This window comes from Coloeus monedula (assembly GCF_965178545.1).
Source record: "Coloeus monedula genome assembly, chromosome: 1".
Lineage (NCBI taxonomy): Eukaryota > Metazoa > Chordata > Aves > Passeriformes > Corvidae > Coloeus > Coloeus monedula.
Window position 1 is genome coordinate 47304074 of NC_138781.1, and position 16806 is coordinate 47320879.

The 16806-nt window shown below is 39.7% G+C and overlaps 1 protein-coding gene across 1 annotated transcript in view; it reads left to right on the forward strand.

Annotated features, from left to right (window-relative positions):
- The window catches only part of BMPER (BMP binding endothelial regulator), a gene marked incomplete at its 3' end in the record, with an annotated part of 146189 nt that overhangs the window by 81288 nt on the left and 48095 nt on the right, over positions 1-16806 (forward strand). Inside the window, exons 10-12 of the mRNA XM_082286003.1 lie at positions 160-264; positions 5404-5449; positions 13919-14248. Coding sequence (XP_082142129.1) covers positions 160-264; positions 5404-5449; positions 13919-14248 — 481 coding nt within the window. The remainder of the gene's footprint in view (positions 1-159; positions 265-5403; positions 5450-13918; positions 14249-16806) is intronic.

A 16806-nucleotide genomic window follows, 5' to 3' on the forward strand; every position in this document is an offset into this window, starting at 1 on the left:
TGAATCCAACTGGCCATGGACAGACACCTCAAAATAATTTAGACTAAACAATGACACAAAGCCAACAGGAAAATTCATCCTTTCTTGTGCAATGACACATTGCTGAAATAGCTTCTTGTTGCCACCCTAGCTGATACTATATCATGTTCCCTCTTGCAGGATGGAGAGATGTGGTCCTCTGTGAACTGCACCATCTGTGCTTGTGTGAAAGGCAAGACAGAGTGTCGCAAGAAGCAATGCATTCCAGTCAGCAGCTGTCCTCATGTGAGTTTTTTAACAGAACCAAGCTTTCTTCTCTTTTCTGCTCCACCATTATCTTTGCCAGTGTTTCTTGGAAGTGTGTGTGTGACAGTGGGGCATGCTGATTGGAAGGAAGGGATCCTCTGGCATGTTAATTTAGGTTGGCATTCCTCAAATGTGCTACTGTTATCCTGAATATGGTCTTCCTGCCTCTGTCCTTGCTCTGAAGACTCTGCTCCTCCTCTCCTTCTTTCTCTGTCCCAAGTATCTGCATTGGAACAGTTCTTTTTTGGCTTTTATTTAATAGTTTTTTAGAGTGGTGAGGTGACTATGTTAATATTTCAGTAGCGTGGATATTGTTAGGGCAAGCCACAGGAGGTTGTTGTACTTGCATTTCCCAGTGTATATGAGGCTTAATACTTGGTTGAAAATTTAAATTAGACAGATCAAAGAAAATTAGTTCAACCAAGCCATGCTGCTTTCTCTAAGGTTGTGGGCTGGCTATTTTTTATTTGAAAATCTGGAGTGAACCAAAGAGTGGTGTAATTGTAACTTAAAGGTGTCAAAAATTGAAACCTCGAGCTAAAATCATCCTTTGTTTCTTGGATTTCTGACACTGACAAATTATTTTTGTCTTATGGCTCAAATTTTCACAAGATGGAGCTCTAAATAGCACCTCATGCAGGAGCAGACCTTTGAGCAAAACTGCAGAAGAGAGAGCCAAGGTGTTAGCATTACACCTTCTCAGTGTTTCCTTCTCGACCTTGGAAGCCAGTGGGGAAAATGTGAGTCACAGACACCTAGATATAAAATTTTTAAATGACAAACTCTTTGTTTGTAAAATTTTATACATGTAAACTTTTGACAGAAGATCCTCAGAAGAGGGAACATCCTTTTCCTGTCACTCTGGCACTCACTGGAGAGGGCAGTTCTCATCTTAATGGGCCTCACACAAGATGCTGCATACACATCAGGAAGTGTGAACAAATGGAGCTGTTCTTCTGGGAATGTTATATTGCTCATGGCAGTCAGGTTTGCTACCTTCATGTCATTCACAGTATAAGTAGGAAGTGAGACCTTGGGTTCTTCAGGTCTCTTCAAATTCTTTGTTGGCCAAGAACCTTGCACACGCTGTGTTGTATTTATATTTTCCTTGTGCTGATGCATTTTAAATGTTTAGGGTACTTCTGAGATCAAGCAGCTAATATAACTTAATAGAGATCTTCAGTGAAGTACATTGCTTCAGCTGTATCCATGCACAAATTTGAGCATTGAGATGACCAGTTGAACTGGATTCTAAAATGAAAATAGTGGTGGGTAAAAATTCACCACTGACAGTGCTGCAGTGTATAAGTGAGACTGACGGACAAACTCATTCAGTGCTGCTATAGAACCTGCTCCAAGGTTAATGTGAAGTCCTGAACTGCCCTTAACCTCTGAGGTGAGTCCTCAAACAAACTCTGATTCCTTAGGGTTGGAAAGACCAGCCTTGTTACCCTGCAGCACCATTCCCCCCAGTATATAAGTAGTCAGCCAGCTCCCCACTGTAAAATGCAAGCTGCAAGCAAACCCACCCTCCTCCATGGGTACACAATTACATTTCTGCTCTTCCAAGCTAAATTTGAAGGCCAAATAGGAGAAAGAATGTAAACTCTAGATTAAGAGTTATTTTCCTATTCCAAGTGGGTACCAAGTAGTTTTAATGCAAATAATATATGCTAATTGATTTGAATCTTTTCATCTCTGCTCCACTATCTTTGATGAGACTTTCTGTCACAAATCTATAAACATCAATTAAACACACCACATTATTTGAGATAAAGATATATTAGTGGTTCTGATACTGACAATCTGAATATCGTGCATAGTTATGCAGCTGTCTCTGCAAACTGTAGATGTGTGCACTCCATTCCTTTTCTCTCTTCACAATATTTTTGACAGTAAGCAGTCTTCACTGACTACTGAAGACTGCTGTGGAATAAAATGTGGTTTAGTGTCCCTTAGGTGTCAGGCAACATAAAGTTATCTCATTAAACCTGTATTGTTATACAGACAACTGAGTGTGAAAGGATTGAAGATTCACAAAGAATTTAGAATATTATTCCTTGACTTAAATGCTTTACCATGCAGTCTTAATAGTCTTTGCATGATATTGTGGGTGGGTTTTTTTGGTTATGGAATCTTATTTTATTTAGCATCATAACTTTTGGCCAATTATTTCTTGAAAGTATGGGTTTCAAAGCGGTAATTCTGCAGAAATTTCCAATACTGCACAACCATTTGTATTATTCAATCTGTTGGTTACAGGCTGACTTATTTTTTTAAGACTGTTTCTGCTATTTCTTTAATTTTCTTCATAGAGCTACACACAAATTTCTGTTTCTTTTGTTCTTTCCTTTTTGGAGCATTTAGTCCCGTATCAGTAATTACAGGAAATGTCTTTCTTAGATTCTTTTCATCTGCTGTGGAGGAAACACATTTTTCAAATTCAGTCCCTCCTGTCACATTTATATTAAGATTGGTCCTCCTTGGTGTTCTAGTGAGCCTTGTGGCTTGTGGTTTCTGTTTTTTACTTTCTGACCACTGACTCCACACAGATATTCCCTCTTTCAAGTTACCTGGTGTCAGCTTGCAAGGTGCAGTAGATACCGGCCCTCATTCAGCAAAGCTGTTAAGCATGTGTCCAGTTCTGCTGAAGTTAGTAGGCCCTCCATGTGTGCTTAAACTTCAACACATGCTTTATAGAAAGGGAACAATCTCAACATTTGGCAAGACTGAGTTTCAGAGATCCTTTAGACTTCTTCTTATTGAATTCGCTGTTTACTTGCCCTAGCTCTGCTCTACTCTGTTCCTTGCCTTGTGCTATCTCCTTTCTGATTACCCATCCTTGTAAATTTTCACTTTGCCCCCTCTCCTTATGCCTTTGCATTCCTCACTAACATCTTAAGTCTGTGGTAATGATCAGTGGTTATGAACATGTCTCTTTTTGTACTGCTAGGAGAGAGCTTGGTGAATTTTACAGCACATAACCTTTTCTGAGCTCCAAGGCTGTGCAAAAGTTAATAGAATTAAATTCACGGCAGGTGAAGACATTTGCAGAGTTCGATTCTGTGGGTAAATTTTGAACCCGTGAACTTCAAGTGAGCTGACAATTTATTCAGAACACGTTCTCCCATCTCTAGCACAGACTGCATATAATGTTATACACATCTGTTATTATTACTAACAAAAAGTTGCTGTTTTTACTCTAGTGCCAAATGAGGCACAAAAAAACAACAGCTGTTGCTATTGCACAACCAAACAACCCCCTTCCCCCCAGCAATTAGTCTTGCCTTAAAAAAAATAGAGAATAAAAACCTCAGACACAAAATTGAAAACCCCATAAAAAGGAAGAAAAATCCCAGAAAATAAATAGACTCAAATGTGGTCTGCTTATAAATATTCATAGAGAAAAATGGGATCACATCACTTAGCCCACTCCTAAGGGAACCCTCAATGCTAACGAACTCTTGCAGCACATGTTAGCAATAATGGGTTTCCTTATTCTACAAGACAAAAACAGGATCTTGGGCCAACATGGTGGCTCAAATAACCAGCCTCAGAAGGCTGCCTTGGAGATTCCAATTTCACTTGAATTCTTGCCACTTCCAGCTTGGCTGATGATTTCAACTCTTTTATTGAAACACAGAGGTAAGGCTGTGCAGTGCAGTGTGTGGCATTCCGTTGCATGTCTCCATTCCTACAAATATGTGTTGCCAAGCTCCCTATTTCTGTGTGGTTTTAAGGGTTCCTTCTTTAAGGGGTTTTGTTCTAGCAGGTGCTTGGTAGGCCTCCCCATTGTAGCCTGGTCCTCAGCTATTCCCTTTGCCCAGGGACCTGGGAGTCACGAAAACATTTAAGTGCTGTTCACTCTGCCAGTGCAACTCTGATCCAGCCCTTTTCTTAAGTCCAGATGTGTCTCAAGTCTGTTCACATGCAGTTGCATGTTCAAAGACAAGATTACACTAAACTGAGCCCTGTGGATGATGTGCCCAAATGGAATCATGACCAAGGATTCATTCACGCCATCTGTGTACATCAAGCAAGAGCAGGATGGAACATGCTCCACTCCAGTTTGCTAGCAGATACTTGGAGTTCATGTCTCCCCATGCACATCGTCAAAACTTGGCAGCACTTTAGGCAGAAAGCAAGGCAGACAGCAATAGGACTGCCTGTGCTCACTTCCCCACTCTTTGCATAGACCTGTCACCAATTTGTTGTCTATTTTCACAGCCTTTCTGTACTGTTTAGTGGGCAGGATAGCACAGCTACATTTGCTCGCTCTTGCTGTCCTCACCTACTTGGTGGGGAACAGGAGCAGTAGTCACACAGTGGGGACTTCCTCTGTGTTCAGCTGCTGTTGGAGCAAAGGGTCAGTGCTGGGGAGCAGCACAGCTCCATATAGATCTTCTTTCCCTTTGTGGGAATATGGGTGAACTCCAGTATCACTGTAAGTTCTGTTATAACCACCACCAGTTCTTGCTTGGAAAAACACATTGTTCAGTCTGAAATTTTCCAGGCTTATCTGCTAGCTTAAATTTAGGTAATTTAAGAAAAGCAGATAAAGCATCTCTTAAGCTGATGAAGACTGAAAAGGAACATGAGTGTACATACACAGAGGCATGCCTTCTGCTCCTAGTCAGCCTTGTATAAGACAGAACCAGAAATACATGAACCAACCTTCCTTCCTTCCTGCCTGCCTGCCTGCCTGCCTTCTTTCTGTTTTGGGAGGAGTGTGGGGGTGGAGCAGGTTGCATCTGCACAGGGAATGCATAGGAGATGTATCTATTTTGGGAAGGCGGGGGAAAAGGTAATGAAGTGATCTTGTTAACTCAGTGACTAGTCTGCTTTAGCTATCTGTGCATGTGAGTCCAAAATTCTCTCACACTCTAAAGAGAAAAGTGGTAACAGAACTCTTTTAGTATTTAATTTCTTATAAGACCACCAGGAAGCTCGTTGAATAGTTCTGTCTGTTTTTAGCACCTGATATTTGAAGTTGTAACCAGGCCACTGAGTTCAAACACAACTTGAACTATTTTCAAAGGCTTATCCAGTCTTACAACATGACACAGTCATTGCTCCAAGAATTCTTTCATTAAATCAGCCTGTCTTTCTCTCAATTAGGGTAAAATCCTGAACAGAAAAGGATGCTGTCCGATTTGCACTGAAAGTAAGTTCTTTCTTCACATTCTTTAAATTCTTTTTTATTTTTTCTGAGAAAATAAGTATATAGAAGTATACTTCCTTTTCTGCCTTCTTTTTAGAGGCAGCTAAAGGGCAGGTGATTATTTTTGGCCATGGATTTTGCCTCCTATAAATCTGTAAATTTAAAATAAAATGCTGGTTTATTTGTTTTTCTTTTATTTTTCAAAATGACACTATTTTTGTCAAATCTGAGGTGCATTTTGAAAGATATAGTTGGGCTGTGAAATTTGTAGGCAATAAAACAAGAAAATTAATAAAGTTGTAACTTTTAGGACTTGGGTACCTTTTACACCTGTAACTAACAGTCCAGCTACGTGCATATATAATCACATCTTTGCAGATGATTTGTGAGAGTTAAAAATAGGTGTGCAGAAATCTGAGACACAGTCTGGGGCAGCAGTGCAAAGTAGAATAGACAACTATCCTTCTTTGTTTATGATGTTTAGTTCAACCCTTACCTTCTTATCCCTTTACTCCTCATTTCAGAAATGATCATTAAATTACAATATCATCCTCCTAGTCAGCAAAGTACTTACACAAACACTTATCTTTAAGCTTGCTCTATTTAAGTCAACAAGGAGACCTGAAGTTAAGAGGATACCATTATGTATGTCCTTCAGTACATATTTAAGTGTTTTATCAAATAGGGACAGACTGCTAAAATGGAGTTTTATGATCTGTAAGAAGGCTTTTGAAAGAAGAAAGTGTTCCTATTCTTTTGTCTAAAATCAAATGGTTTTGCTGTTCAACTCAGTTCTGGGTTCTCTTGAATTGCAGAAATCCCATATGCTAAATACCTGTTTTTTCACTCTGCGGCTCAATTATTTTGAAATGTGTAACTTGGGATAAAATAAATCTAGCTTTTGATAATCTTCATTATCAAAATGAAAGTAAGTACAAGCGACAACCTCAGAAACACTTGAAATGATACTGAGCAGAGGAAGAAAGGAAAGAGGATTCAACTGACTAGCAGTTGGTTTCATGTTAGCTCAGTTTCAAGGGAGAAGAAATTTTCATAGAGCTTTGTTCAGAGATGACATACCATTAGTGTCATGAATTTATCAATCTCTATCTCACCTCTTTTCTTATGTTTCCATCTCATGAACCTTTCTCATGTGTTCTTCCTGTGCTCTTCTCTAACATGAGAGAGGAGTAAAATAGTGGGGCCAGCCATTCCCTCAAAGCACAGGAGACTCTGCTGTAAGAGGTTTAAAAGAAGACAGCACAGTGACTCCTTCAGAAATGCTGCCAGAGAGTGATGACTTGAGATAATTGTTTCATGGGAGAAGGAGGCAAAAAAATAAAGTTCTTCAAAGTTAAAATAACTTATCTGGGAACCAGGTCACCTAAAAACTCAAAACTTCTTGATGATACAAGAAGGGAATGATCATGACTACAAACATGTGAAATGAAGGTCAGATCATTGTTGCTTCTCCTCCTGCCACGCAGGTCTGTAAAGAACCTGGCTCCAATTTCCCAGGGACCTCCAGGTACTGGCAGACTGCTATTATTTCTCCCCAAAGGATAAACAACCTTGTTCCCTTATGGGAAGGGACCAAGGGTCTTAAGGGTCCTACCTGCATTGCACTGCCGGTACTTGAGCCGAAGAGGCTCGTTGTCCTGTCTCACAGTCCCGTGCTCCACCAGTGCAGTGAAACAGAGGGGTCCTTTTCTTACAGAGTTGTCTCACCATGGACCCATTTAGTATTTGGAGAAGAGCTGATTCCAAACTTTTTTGATTAACAGGGCATTCTTGGCTTTTACAGATAATGTAATCAAGGAGCTTAAATACCCAGTGTCATACAGCAGTGGTGGCTACCACTAGCTGTTTTAACATTGGTATTTTAACATTTGCCATTTGCGAAGAATTAATTCCACCTTTGCACGAGAAGTGCTGTAAGTCTTGTCACGACTATCATCCAATAGTAATTGGAAACTTTGCTAATTCAGCCAGTTTCTGGTAAGATGTACACACAGCCCCTTCCCTCACCCACTCACTCATGTTGATCCTGATCCTCTCTCCACATATTATCACACCAAACCTTTCTGGTGCTCCAGCAGATATTAATTTTCCAAATTAAAAGCAACATAGGGAGGTACAAGAACATACTGTACACAGGAGAGCTTTGAGTACCGTTTAAGTGCAGCCAATTTCTATGAAGTGGGTCAAAACCAGTCACGTTGTGAAAGGATACACTTTAAACTGAAAAAAAAGAAAATAATCAAAGGGTTATTTTCAAAGCAGTTTGTTGCAAAGAGAAAAAGTACCTCGTCTCCTAAAGGGCTGGAGAGTCTCTTTTGTCTACTGTTGCTGAAGTTAACTATAGTTAGTTTTGGCATGTTGCTTTTTAAGCTCCATGGCTGGCGTACAGTTATCACTAATTAAACACAGTGGTCATAGCAGTGGAAAATTCAACAGTTTAGTTTATGCTGCTGTAAAAAATGTAATGAAATGTACTCTTTTGGGCTTGATTTAGAAAAATCACCACTGACGTCAATTCATAAATTAGTAATCCTATGTTAGACCAAGGTCATTTTCATATTAAAAGTAAAAAAACCTAAACCGGAGTTCAAATAACATTAACAGACTGCTCTCAACTTCAGACAAAGATCGGAACTTGCAGTGGAAATTAAATCTTTGTACTTGACAAAGGAGAATTCATAGGCCTTGCTGAAATTACCATCCACAGGATGAAAACCTCCTACTAAAACCATGTAGATATACTTTAATCATTATCAATAATCCTAGAACAATCTTACACTGGTCATTGTGAGATTTTGTGGATGAAGTTTTTTCAAAGTGGACTGCAATCGTCTAGGTTTACCTGTACAGTAATCTTGCAGTAAAGGCTGCTTTTGGGACAAAAAATTTTGTTAATCACAAATCATTCTGCAGCTTTTTAAATTGACAAAATGATCAACAGAGCTAAACCAAATTCAGGGGCATTTGGACCCACCTTAGGAATAAAAGGTTGGTGCTTGCACTTGGTCCTGCTTCCTTTTTATGTGTTTTTGTAGAATTACTGAAAAAAGCACTGACTTTCAAATAAAAGAAAAAAAAGGAAAAGAAACAAAGTGAGGTTATGCATTGTAGGTATCTGTGAGAGCAGGAAGTGGGACTGAAGGACCACATAGATCCGTGTTTTTTCTGTTATTTGTTTTCCATGAAGAAATACATCAACAAAAAGACTGCAATTGTTTATTCATACTGGAATACTGTTCATGATTTACCTCCCATTTCAGCTGTGATGGTCTACTGTATAAATATGTATTTGGACAAATTGGAATAGCTATTTTATTTATGAAATAGACCATAAAGACTCCTGTGGAGTTTTTGACACCACACCTTGTAATGTGTATTATATCAAGCTGCACTATGCAGAAGTTATGAGGAAAGTCCTCTATGGCTATACATTTTTTACAGAAAACCTAATGAAATTCTATTATGCATGTTCTATAGCTAGTTTTTAAAAGTTAATAATGTGTTCTTTTTGATTTAGGGCTTAATTCAGCATATGGGCTAATTATATTCAAAGTTTCATTTTATTTTTAAAAAGCTGAGATATTTTTGAATTATAGATGTGCAACCAGAACACCCTTCACTGGTAAACTTGTGTTTTTTCCTCCCTCTCCTTACTTAGAAAGTATCCAAACCAATTTTAGTTATAATTTAAAGTATATTTTTCTTGGCCACTGTTAACTACCTACAAACCCAGCAGAGTGTGACCAGACATCTGGACATCTTGGACTTCAATTGACTGCTCTGATCTCCTGAAAAAACAAAACAAGCTATTCCATGAGCACCAGAGCTAACAGAGCCTGGTTTCCTATGGATTTGTGTCCCATTTCCTTTATATCCCAACAAATAATAAACCCAGCTAGAGACAATATATCCTGTGGCTGGTCTGGAGCTACAAGTGTGCTAATTGCCCAGCCAATATGCTCGTACTCTCAGCTGGTCAGGATGTGTGTGCTGACTGTCTGTCTGGCCTCCACCACGCAGTATATATATTTTGTCTTTCTAAAAAGGCTAAATACCGTCTGGGGGAATGGAGGCACTGGGTAGAAGGCAGAAAGGTACTTTTTGGCAGCCACCTAGTTTAATAAGTGGTTCTTACCTGTGCTCAGCATACTACTTACTAGAAATGAGTGGTCTTTCAGACTTTTATCCCTCCACATTGGCCAAACAGCTTGTGATTTTTTTTTTCTTTATGAGAGTATGTTAAAACTTAGGAAATGCTAATGTGTTCTTTTCCATGCTGTTGCTTTTTTAGCTTCCTTTTTTGTACAGCTACATGTGTTTTCAAAAACATTTCCTTTTCTAATGAAAGTCACTATTTCATCTGAATTGGGAGCATGATTTGAAAAGTCAAGGAAAACATGCTAATAGTTCTATAGTATTCACTTTTAGCACCTAAATACTATTATTAGCTTGCAAGTAAGCTGTAGAGCCTTAGGTGGGAGCTGAGAAAACTACATTAATCACATATGTAGTTTAATATTTTAGTCAAATGTAAAAGTGTGAAGTCTGTATTTAGTTGCTTAAAAAACAAATGTGAAAACTGCCAAGCTTCCAAAGGTTTTATGAATGCCAGAAGGTTTGAATATTGATTTGGGAGAAACATGCAGGATTTCCAAAAGAAGTTTAGTGGTGTTTGCATCCAGCTCTCAATGATGTTTAATCAAAGTTGAGTGCCTGAGGTGTTTTGAAAATCACAGCCTCCTGAACATAGCTCTGGGGCCCTCCTATGAAAAATCAGTGTTTTTCAAGGATAGAGGAAATGGGTAAATTGTGTTCATGCGCATGTCTAGATGAGCAAAAGAAGACACCAAAGATTATGAGTGCCAGGTTCAAAACAAGGAAGTGGCAATGATTCTTCATTTCCTTTGCCCAAGGATGTTGTAGATGTCCAAAACATTGTTGGACTGGAAAAATTCACAGAAAATATTCCTATCAAAGGTTACTAAATTAAAAGAAACCATTTGCAGTGAGTCCATCACATATTGTATCTACCAGGTCTTCCTCCTCAGGGGAAGGACTCCTCATACTCATTCCTTGCTCCAGCATCGGGTCCCTTCCATGGGAGACAGTTCTCTGCAAAGTTCTCCAGTGTGAGTCCCTCTCATGGTCTGCATTTCTTCACAAACTTCAAAAATGTGGGTGCCTTCCACAGGGCTCAGCCCTTCGGAACAGAGTCCAACATGGATTCCCCACGAGGTCACAAGTCTTGCCATCTGAAAGTAGTTGGAGGTTGGGAGAATCTCAGGGGGAAGTATTGTATAGAATTGCCCTTTTCTAGCTCTACCTTAGACAGCTGATAAAAGGAGTGTTGGCAATAAGCTGGGAACAATTTACTGTAGGGAAAAAAGGGAAAGATTTACACCTGTGATGCTATGCCTTGTTATCATAAACTAGCAAAATTCATACTCCAGGGTTGGGGAACATAACTTTGGTGACGCAGCAGCACCTCTTCATCTGTTATGTCCCAACAGAAAAGCAAGTCACACATAATCCTAACTAGAGATCAGTGCTTCCAATAGATTTCAAAAACTGCTAAGTAGAAAGACTGGTTTGTTTCAGAAGGGAAAAAGAAAAGAAAAAAGAGAAAAAAAAGAAGAAAAAAGGAAAAAGTGAAAGAAAACCATAAAATATCATGTGATTGAAACTCTCCCAAAAGGACATAAATGACAACCCAAAAGCTAAAAATGGCAGGAATTCTTTTCATGTTGACTGTCTTTTGCAGTCTTGTTACACCCGGTATTTAAGGTTTATTTCTAAGCCAACAAGTTTTTCTTACTCGCAGTGCCTGAGTTATCACACACACAGGGTGTGGATTTATTTTTAAACCCCACAATTTTAGCAAACCTTTCAAGAATGTTTTACACAGTGGTATCAGAGAATCAATTATTCAGCCTGTTTTTAGGTGGATTTTCCCTCCTCCATTTCCTTGGTTATTAAGGAAAACAGTGAAATTTGGATCAGACCTTTAGCTATCCAGTCCAAAATACATTTTTAGCTGCATGGCACCAAGTTGACATATGACGTGACACGATGTAACATAACATAAAACAACATTACTCTGCATAACACATTAGAAATTAAAAACAAATATTTCCTTTGGATCCCATTGGTACTATCAATTTTACTTGCACATCTCTAAATTATGTTTGCTCCTCTCATGTCTTGCCTCTTAGTCACTTGCTTAGGTGAAGAATCAGCCTCCCCCTCCCAACAGGTTGGTTAAAAACATGTATAACATGTTCTTGGCCTTAGAAATACAGAGAAAAATCAGATCTTTCCTCTGGGATCTTCACTGATGTTTGGCTGATTTTGGTTTTTTTGTTGGTAATTTCCTTGTTTTCATGAAAGTTGTCATTAAACTTAAGGAAAAATTAAAGCTGGAAAAGCTGAAGTACAATCTGAGCTGTAATAACATGTATCTTAATACTCATCATGCAGATACTTAGATATATACATAAGGAAACCAGAAACATGTTAGTATGATTTAGTAACAGCTAAGGTCAGATGGTCTTCATACAAAATGTATAGATTATTTTTCCTATTGGTAAAAATTACGTTGGTAATTAAAAGCCATATGATTCCTGCCAATTTATGGAGAATCAATTAATATAATGAACTTTGGAAAGCAGTTATTAACATTCTCATTGGTATCGGTGAGGAAAACTCACAGAAGTGCACATTTTTAAAAGCACTCTCTTGCCTAAATGTCTTGATTTTCAGGCTCTGCGTAAAGTCTGTCAGGCCTGTTTTCCAGAGATGCTGATCAAATATGGGTCATTTTGACTTCTGATGGAGCTGTCAACATGATGTCCTTGAGAAATTGAAACTTTTTGTCCCTAGCTGCCAGACACAGTAAAGAGGGGTAATAATGATGCCAAGATGAGTTACTGGCTTAGCTAAAGAAGCATGCATGTGGCTAATTAGGTGTAAAGTACAAATCACCCAGGTACTAGTTCTGTGATAGCTTTGACCCATGCGGTGAGAGGAGAGTGAAATTAGGCGTTAGAAAGACCTTTCTCACAGTAGGGACAGCCCAACACTGCAACAGTTTTCCAGAGGTGGCAATGGAGTTGCTGTTACTACTGCTCTTCATGGGCAGGTTAGATAAACATCTGTCAGCTATAATATAGGTACAGGTGATTCTTCATTGCAGCTGGAGAAGAAAAAGATAATGTCTCCTGGGGCCTCCTTCTGCCCCATTTTCTGTGTCTCCATGTAGGTTTGCTTGGGTGCTTTTTACAGCTAGAAAAACACCAGAAAGTTTACAGTTGCTTTATCATAGCACTCTGCCTAGGCTGAAAAACACTGCTGAGAAAGGTGTATTGTGTAGTTAGAACTGTATTGCACTCCACAGGAGGAATTCTCTTCCCCTTCTCCATAACGTTCATGTCTCCTTCTTTTTTGTAGATTTGAATTTGCCTTTTTTAAGCTGATTTTTCAGGCAAGTCATTATTAGTTAACCAGGCATTGTCTTTCAAAGCAGCCTTAGCCCATGGGTATACAGCTGGCAATAGCAGTGTGTATTTCTCTGCCTTGAGACTCCTTCTTCCAGAAACGGCAGCAGTGTGGTTAGAACCTGTTGTTATACCAGAAGGCTACAAGGTGAATGCATTTGCTGCTATCTTTGGTTGTGAGGCAATTCAGTCAGTTGCTGGGTAGCTGCAGGGTAACTCAGCATCATTTACATGAATGTGGAAATGTTCTGTTTTGGGCTGTGACTTCTCTAATCAGCGTATGGCTACAAACATCCATAAGAAATCTCCATCCATTTGTAATGATGCAGATGATCAGTAGAGACACCATGCTCTTTGGCAGTCATTGCATCATGTTAGTCATGTAATACTGACTTTCAGTTGGTAGTGTAATATCTGTAACTACTACAAGTCAGTTGTGTATAAACAACATATACAATAGCTTGTATATTATATAGTATATATACTATACTGAATCAAGATGTTGGTTCTACAGGTATTTTGGGGAAAAAAATGTAAACACACCTAGTTTATAAATGTACAATATTTATAAGTGTGTATATGTAAAATATGGACAGAACCAGCTCCTGCTAAAGTGATCTGATGGCTTTTAATTTCAGGGAGTCACTGAAATTTGAAAAAAATTGTAATAACCTGAACTATACATTATATTTAAGGGACAAAGCTACAGGTTAGCCTTCCTATGCTGCCCCAGGGATGAACTGGCCTTTGGTTACTACCTACTTTGGGAAAGACTTCTACTAAAGCAATGAAGCTTTTGTTTTCCAAAGACATATTTATTCCTAGTGGGTGCCAGTCAAAATCTACCCCATAGAGCAGATAGATTAGATGAGAGCAGCATCTCTAAGTTCTTATCAACTGCTTTTTTCAAACTTCAATTGATCCTGATATGGCGCTTTTGTTTCTCACTCACCTGCAGAGCCTGGAGTTTGCACTGTATTTGGAGATCCTCACTACAACACTTTTGATGGACGGACATTTAACTTTCAGGGAACATGTCAGTACGTTTTGACGAAAGACTGCTCCTCCTCTGCCTCGCCCTTTCAGGTGCTGGTAAAAAACGATGCTCGTCGGACCCGTTCTTTCTCCTGGACAAAGTCAGTGGACCTTGTGTTGGGCAGAAGCACAATCAGCCTCCAGCAGCACCTCACAGTGAAGTGGAATGGGACCCGAATTTCACTACCTTGCGAGACACCGCAATTTCAGATCGATTTGGATGGTTATTTGCTGAAAGTGACAACCAAAGCAGGTAGGACAAGTGTATGTGTGTGTCTGTGTATGTTTGTGTGTGTGTCTTTCTCTGAGGAACTTCCCAAGTTCAACATGAACTGTAGTCAGTAAAAAAGCATGGCAGCAATAATAAATATTGTTATAACTCCTTAGAGTTTAGAGAAACGCACAGCGCTTTCAAAATTTCTTCAGCCCACAAGCAGACAGAAATCCCAGCCATGAGTTTGAAGTCTGCAGGATATTGCTTAAGCTGTGTTTCATTCTGTGGCTGACAATTAACTGCCCAAATAGACAAATTGCCATGACTTTTACTTACAGTAACTTAAAAGTGTCTTATGCAAAGTATGGTGGATTGACCCTGGCTGGACATCAACCAAACATGCCCACCAAAGCCACTTTATCACTTCCCTCCTCACCTGGACAGGGAAGAGAAAATATGATGGAAGACTCGTGGTCCAAGATAAGGACTGGTAGAGATCACTCAGCAATTACCATCATGGGCAAAATAGACTCAATTTGGGGAAATTAGTTTAATTTATTGCCAATCAGATGTGGGTAGGATAATGAGAAATGAAGTAAAATATTAAAAAAGCCTCCACACTTCCAGTTTCCTTCTTCATAAGCTGAGCTTTACTCCTGATTGTCTCTACCTCCTCCTTCCCTGAGTGGTGTTGGGGGGGTTGGGAATGGGATTTGCAGTGAGTCCATCACATATTGTATCTACCAGGTCTTCCTCCTCAGGGGAAGGACTCCTCATACTCATTCCTTGCTCCAGCATCGGGTCCCTTCCATGGGAGACAGTTCTCTGCAAAGTTCTCCAGTGTGAGTCCCTCTCATGGTCTGCATTTCTTCACAAACTTCAAAAATGTGGGTGCCTTCCACAGGGCTCAGCCCTTCGGAACAGAGTCCAACATGGATTCCCCACGAGGTCACAAGTCTTGCCAGTAAATGTCCTCTAGTGTGGGCTCCTCTCTTCATGGCTCCAGATGGACTTCCCACAGGGTCACAGTCTCCTGTAGGCATCCATCTGCTCCAGTGTGGGGTTATCCAGGAGCTGCAGGTGGATCTCTACTCCAGCATGGAACTCTGTGGGCTTCAGTGGGGCAGCCTTGCCTCACCATGGTCTTCACCATGGGCTGCAGGGGAATATCTGCTCCAGTACCTCCTCTCCCTCCTTCTCCACTGACTGCAGGGTTGTTTATCTTACACTCTCCCTCCTCCTTCTGACTGCAGTTGCACAGGTCTTTTCTCCCCCTTCTTAAATATGTTATCCCAGAGATGCTACCATTGTTGCCAAGGCCAAGCCCATCTTGGAGCCAGCTGGAATTGGTCCATCTTGGAGCCAGCTGCAATTGGCTCCATTGGACATGGGGGAAGTTTCTGGCAGCTTCTCACAGAAGCCACCCCTGTAGCTCTCTGCTTCCAGAATCTTGCCATACAAACTTAGTACACTATATCATTTGTTACTTACAGATAAGAACAGAGAAGAGATCAGTTCTTAAACATAAAATTCAGGTTTTTCAAAGTTCCAGGAACATATCTTGCATTTTAAGTGAGAAATTATATAAATTCATGGTTATAGTGGCTGGAATGAGTTTATGTTTTAAAATTATGGAAATATTTCACTGGGGCTACCCAGCAAAATGGAGGCCCTGGTTTGAAAAGGAAGGCCTAATTTACTATTCAGTGCCATCTTACTGGGCTTGCTTTGTGTTCAAGTAAGAAGTTGTCTGCAAGGAACAGTCTACAGCACCACAAGCAAAAGGAAATTCGAAACTTTATAGTATGCTACCTTATTTCTAGAAACAGGGAAGGGAGATAGCATTCTCTCATGTCTTTTGAGTCTTAGAAAATACATTAATTGTCAAAATGCTAAACCAGAGGATTTACTTTTGCTTTGATAAACTGTTTTGAAACTATAGTATCCTTGCGTAGATAAATACTGAGGAGAAGTTTAAAACTTTCTCATTAGCATGTGTTAGCTACTACTATAGTCCTGAGAGATTTCACTTACACAGTGAAGTACTGTTTCAGTGAGAATACTATTTACTGTTAATTCAATTAAATGCCATGTGGAAGCAGTGAAACCAGTCTTTCTTATGGAGTGATACGGTCGCAGGCGTGACGCATAGTCATACTCATTATCTAGCATAATTTTTTTTTCAAGGGGGACACTAGCACCCACTGTTGAGCTGAGAGTTTAGACACCTGTTCATTTAGCCTCTGGAAATGTGAATCTGCATAATGTGGATCCCAGCTCTGGGCTCATTCCTCAAAGTGGCAATGCAGATTTTTGTGGCTGTCTGTAAAATGCACACAAGTTGACCATTATTCACAACTTCTAATTAGAAGCATCTTGAGGGTTTTTCTTTGCAGCCAGCTGAACACCATGAATTCAGGCGATGTGGATTTCATTAGCCAACCACAGGCCAAGGAAGGGTTTTCAACTGAAGATGAATGACAGCTAATCCTGCTGCTATTCCATTTGTCTCTGGTGCAAGCCTAATAAATGACTACACACATCCTTGTCCATGTGTTGGCAGAGGAAGTGCAAACATGGCATATGACAACATACCA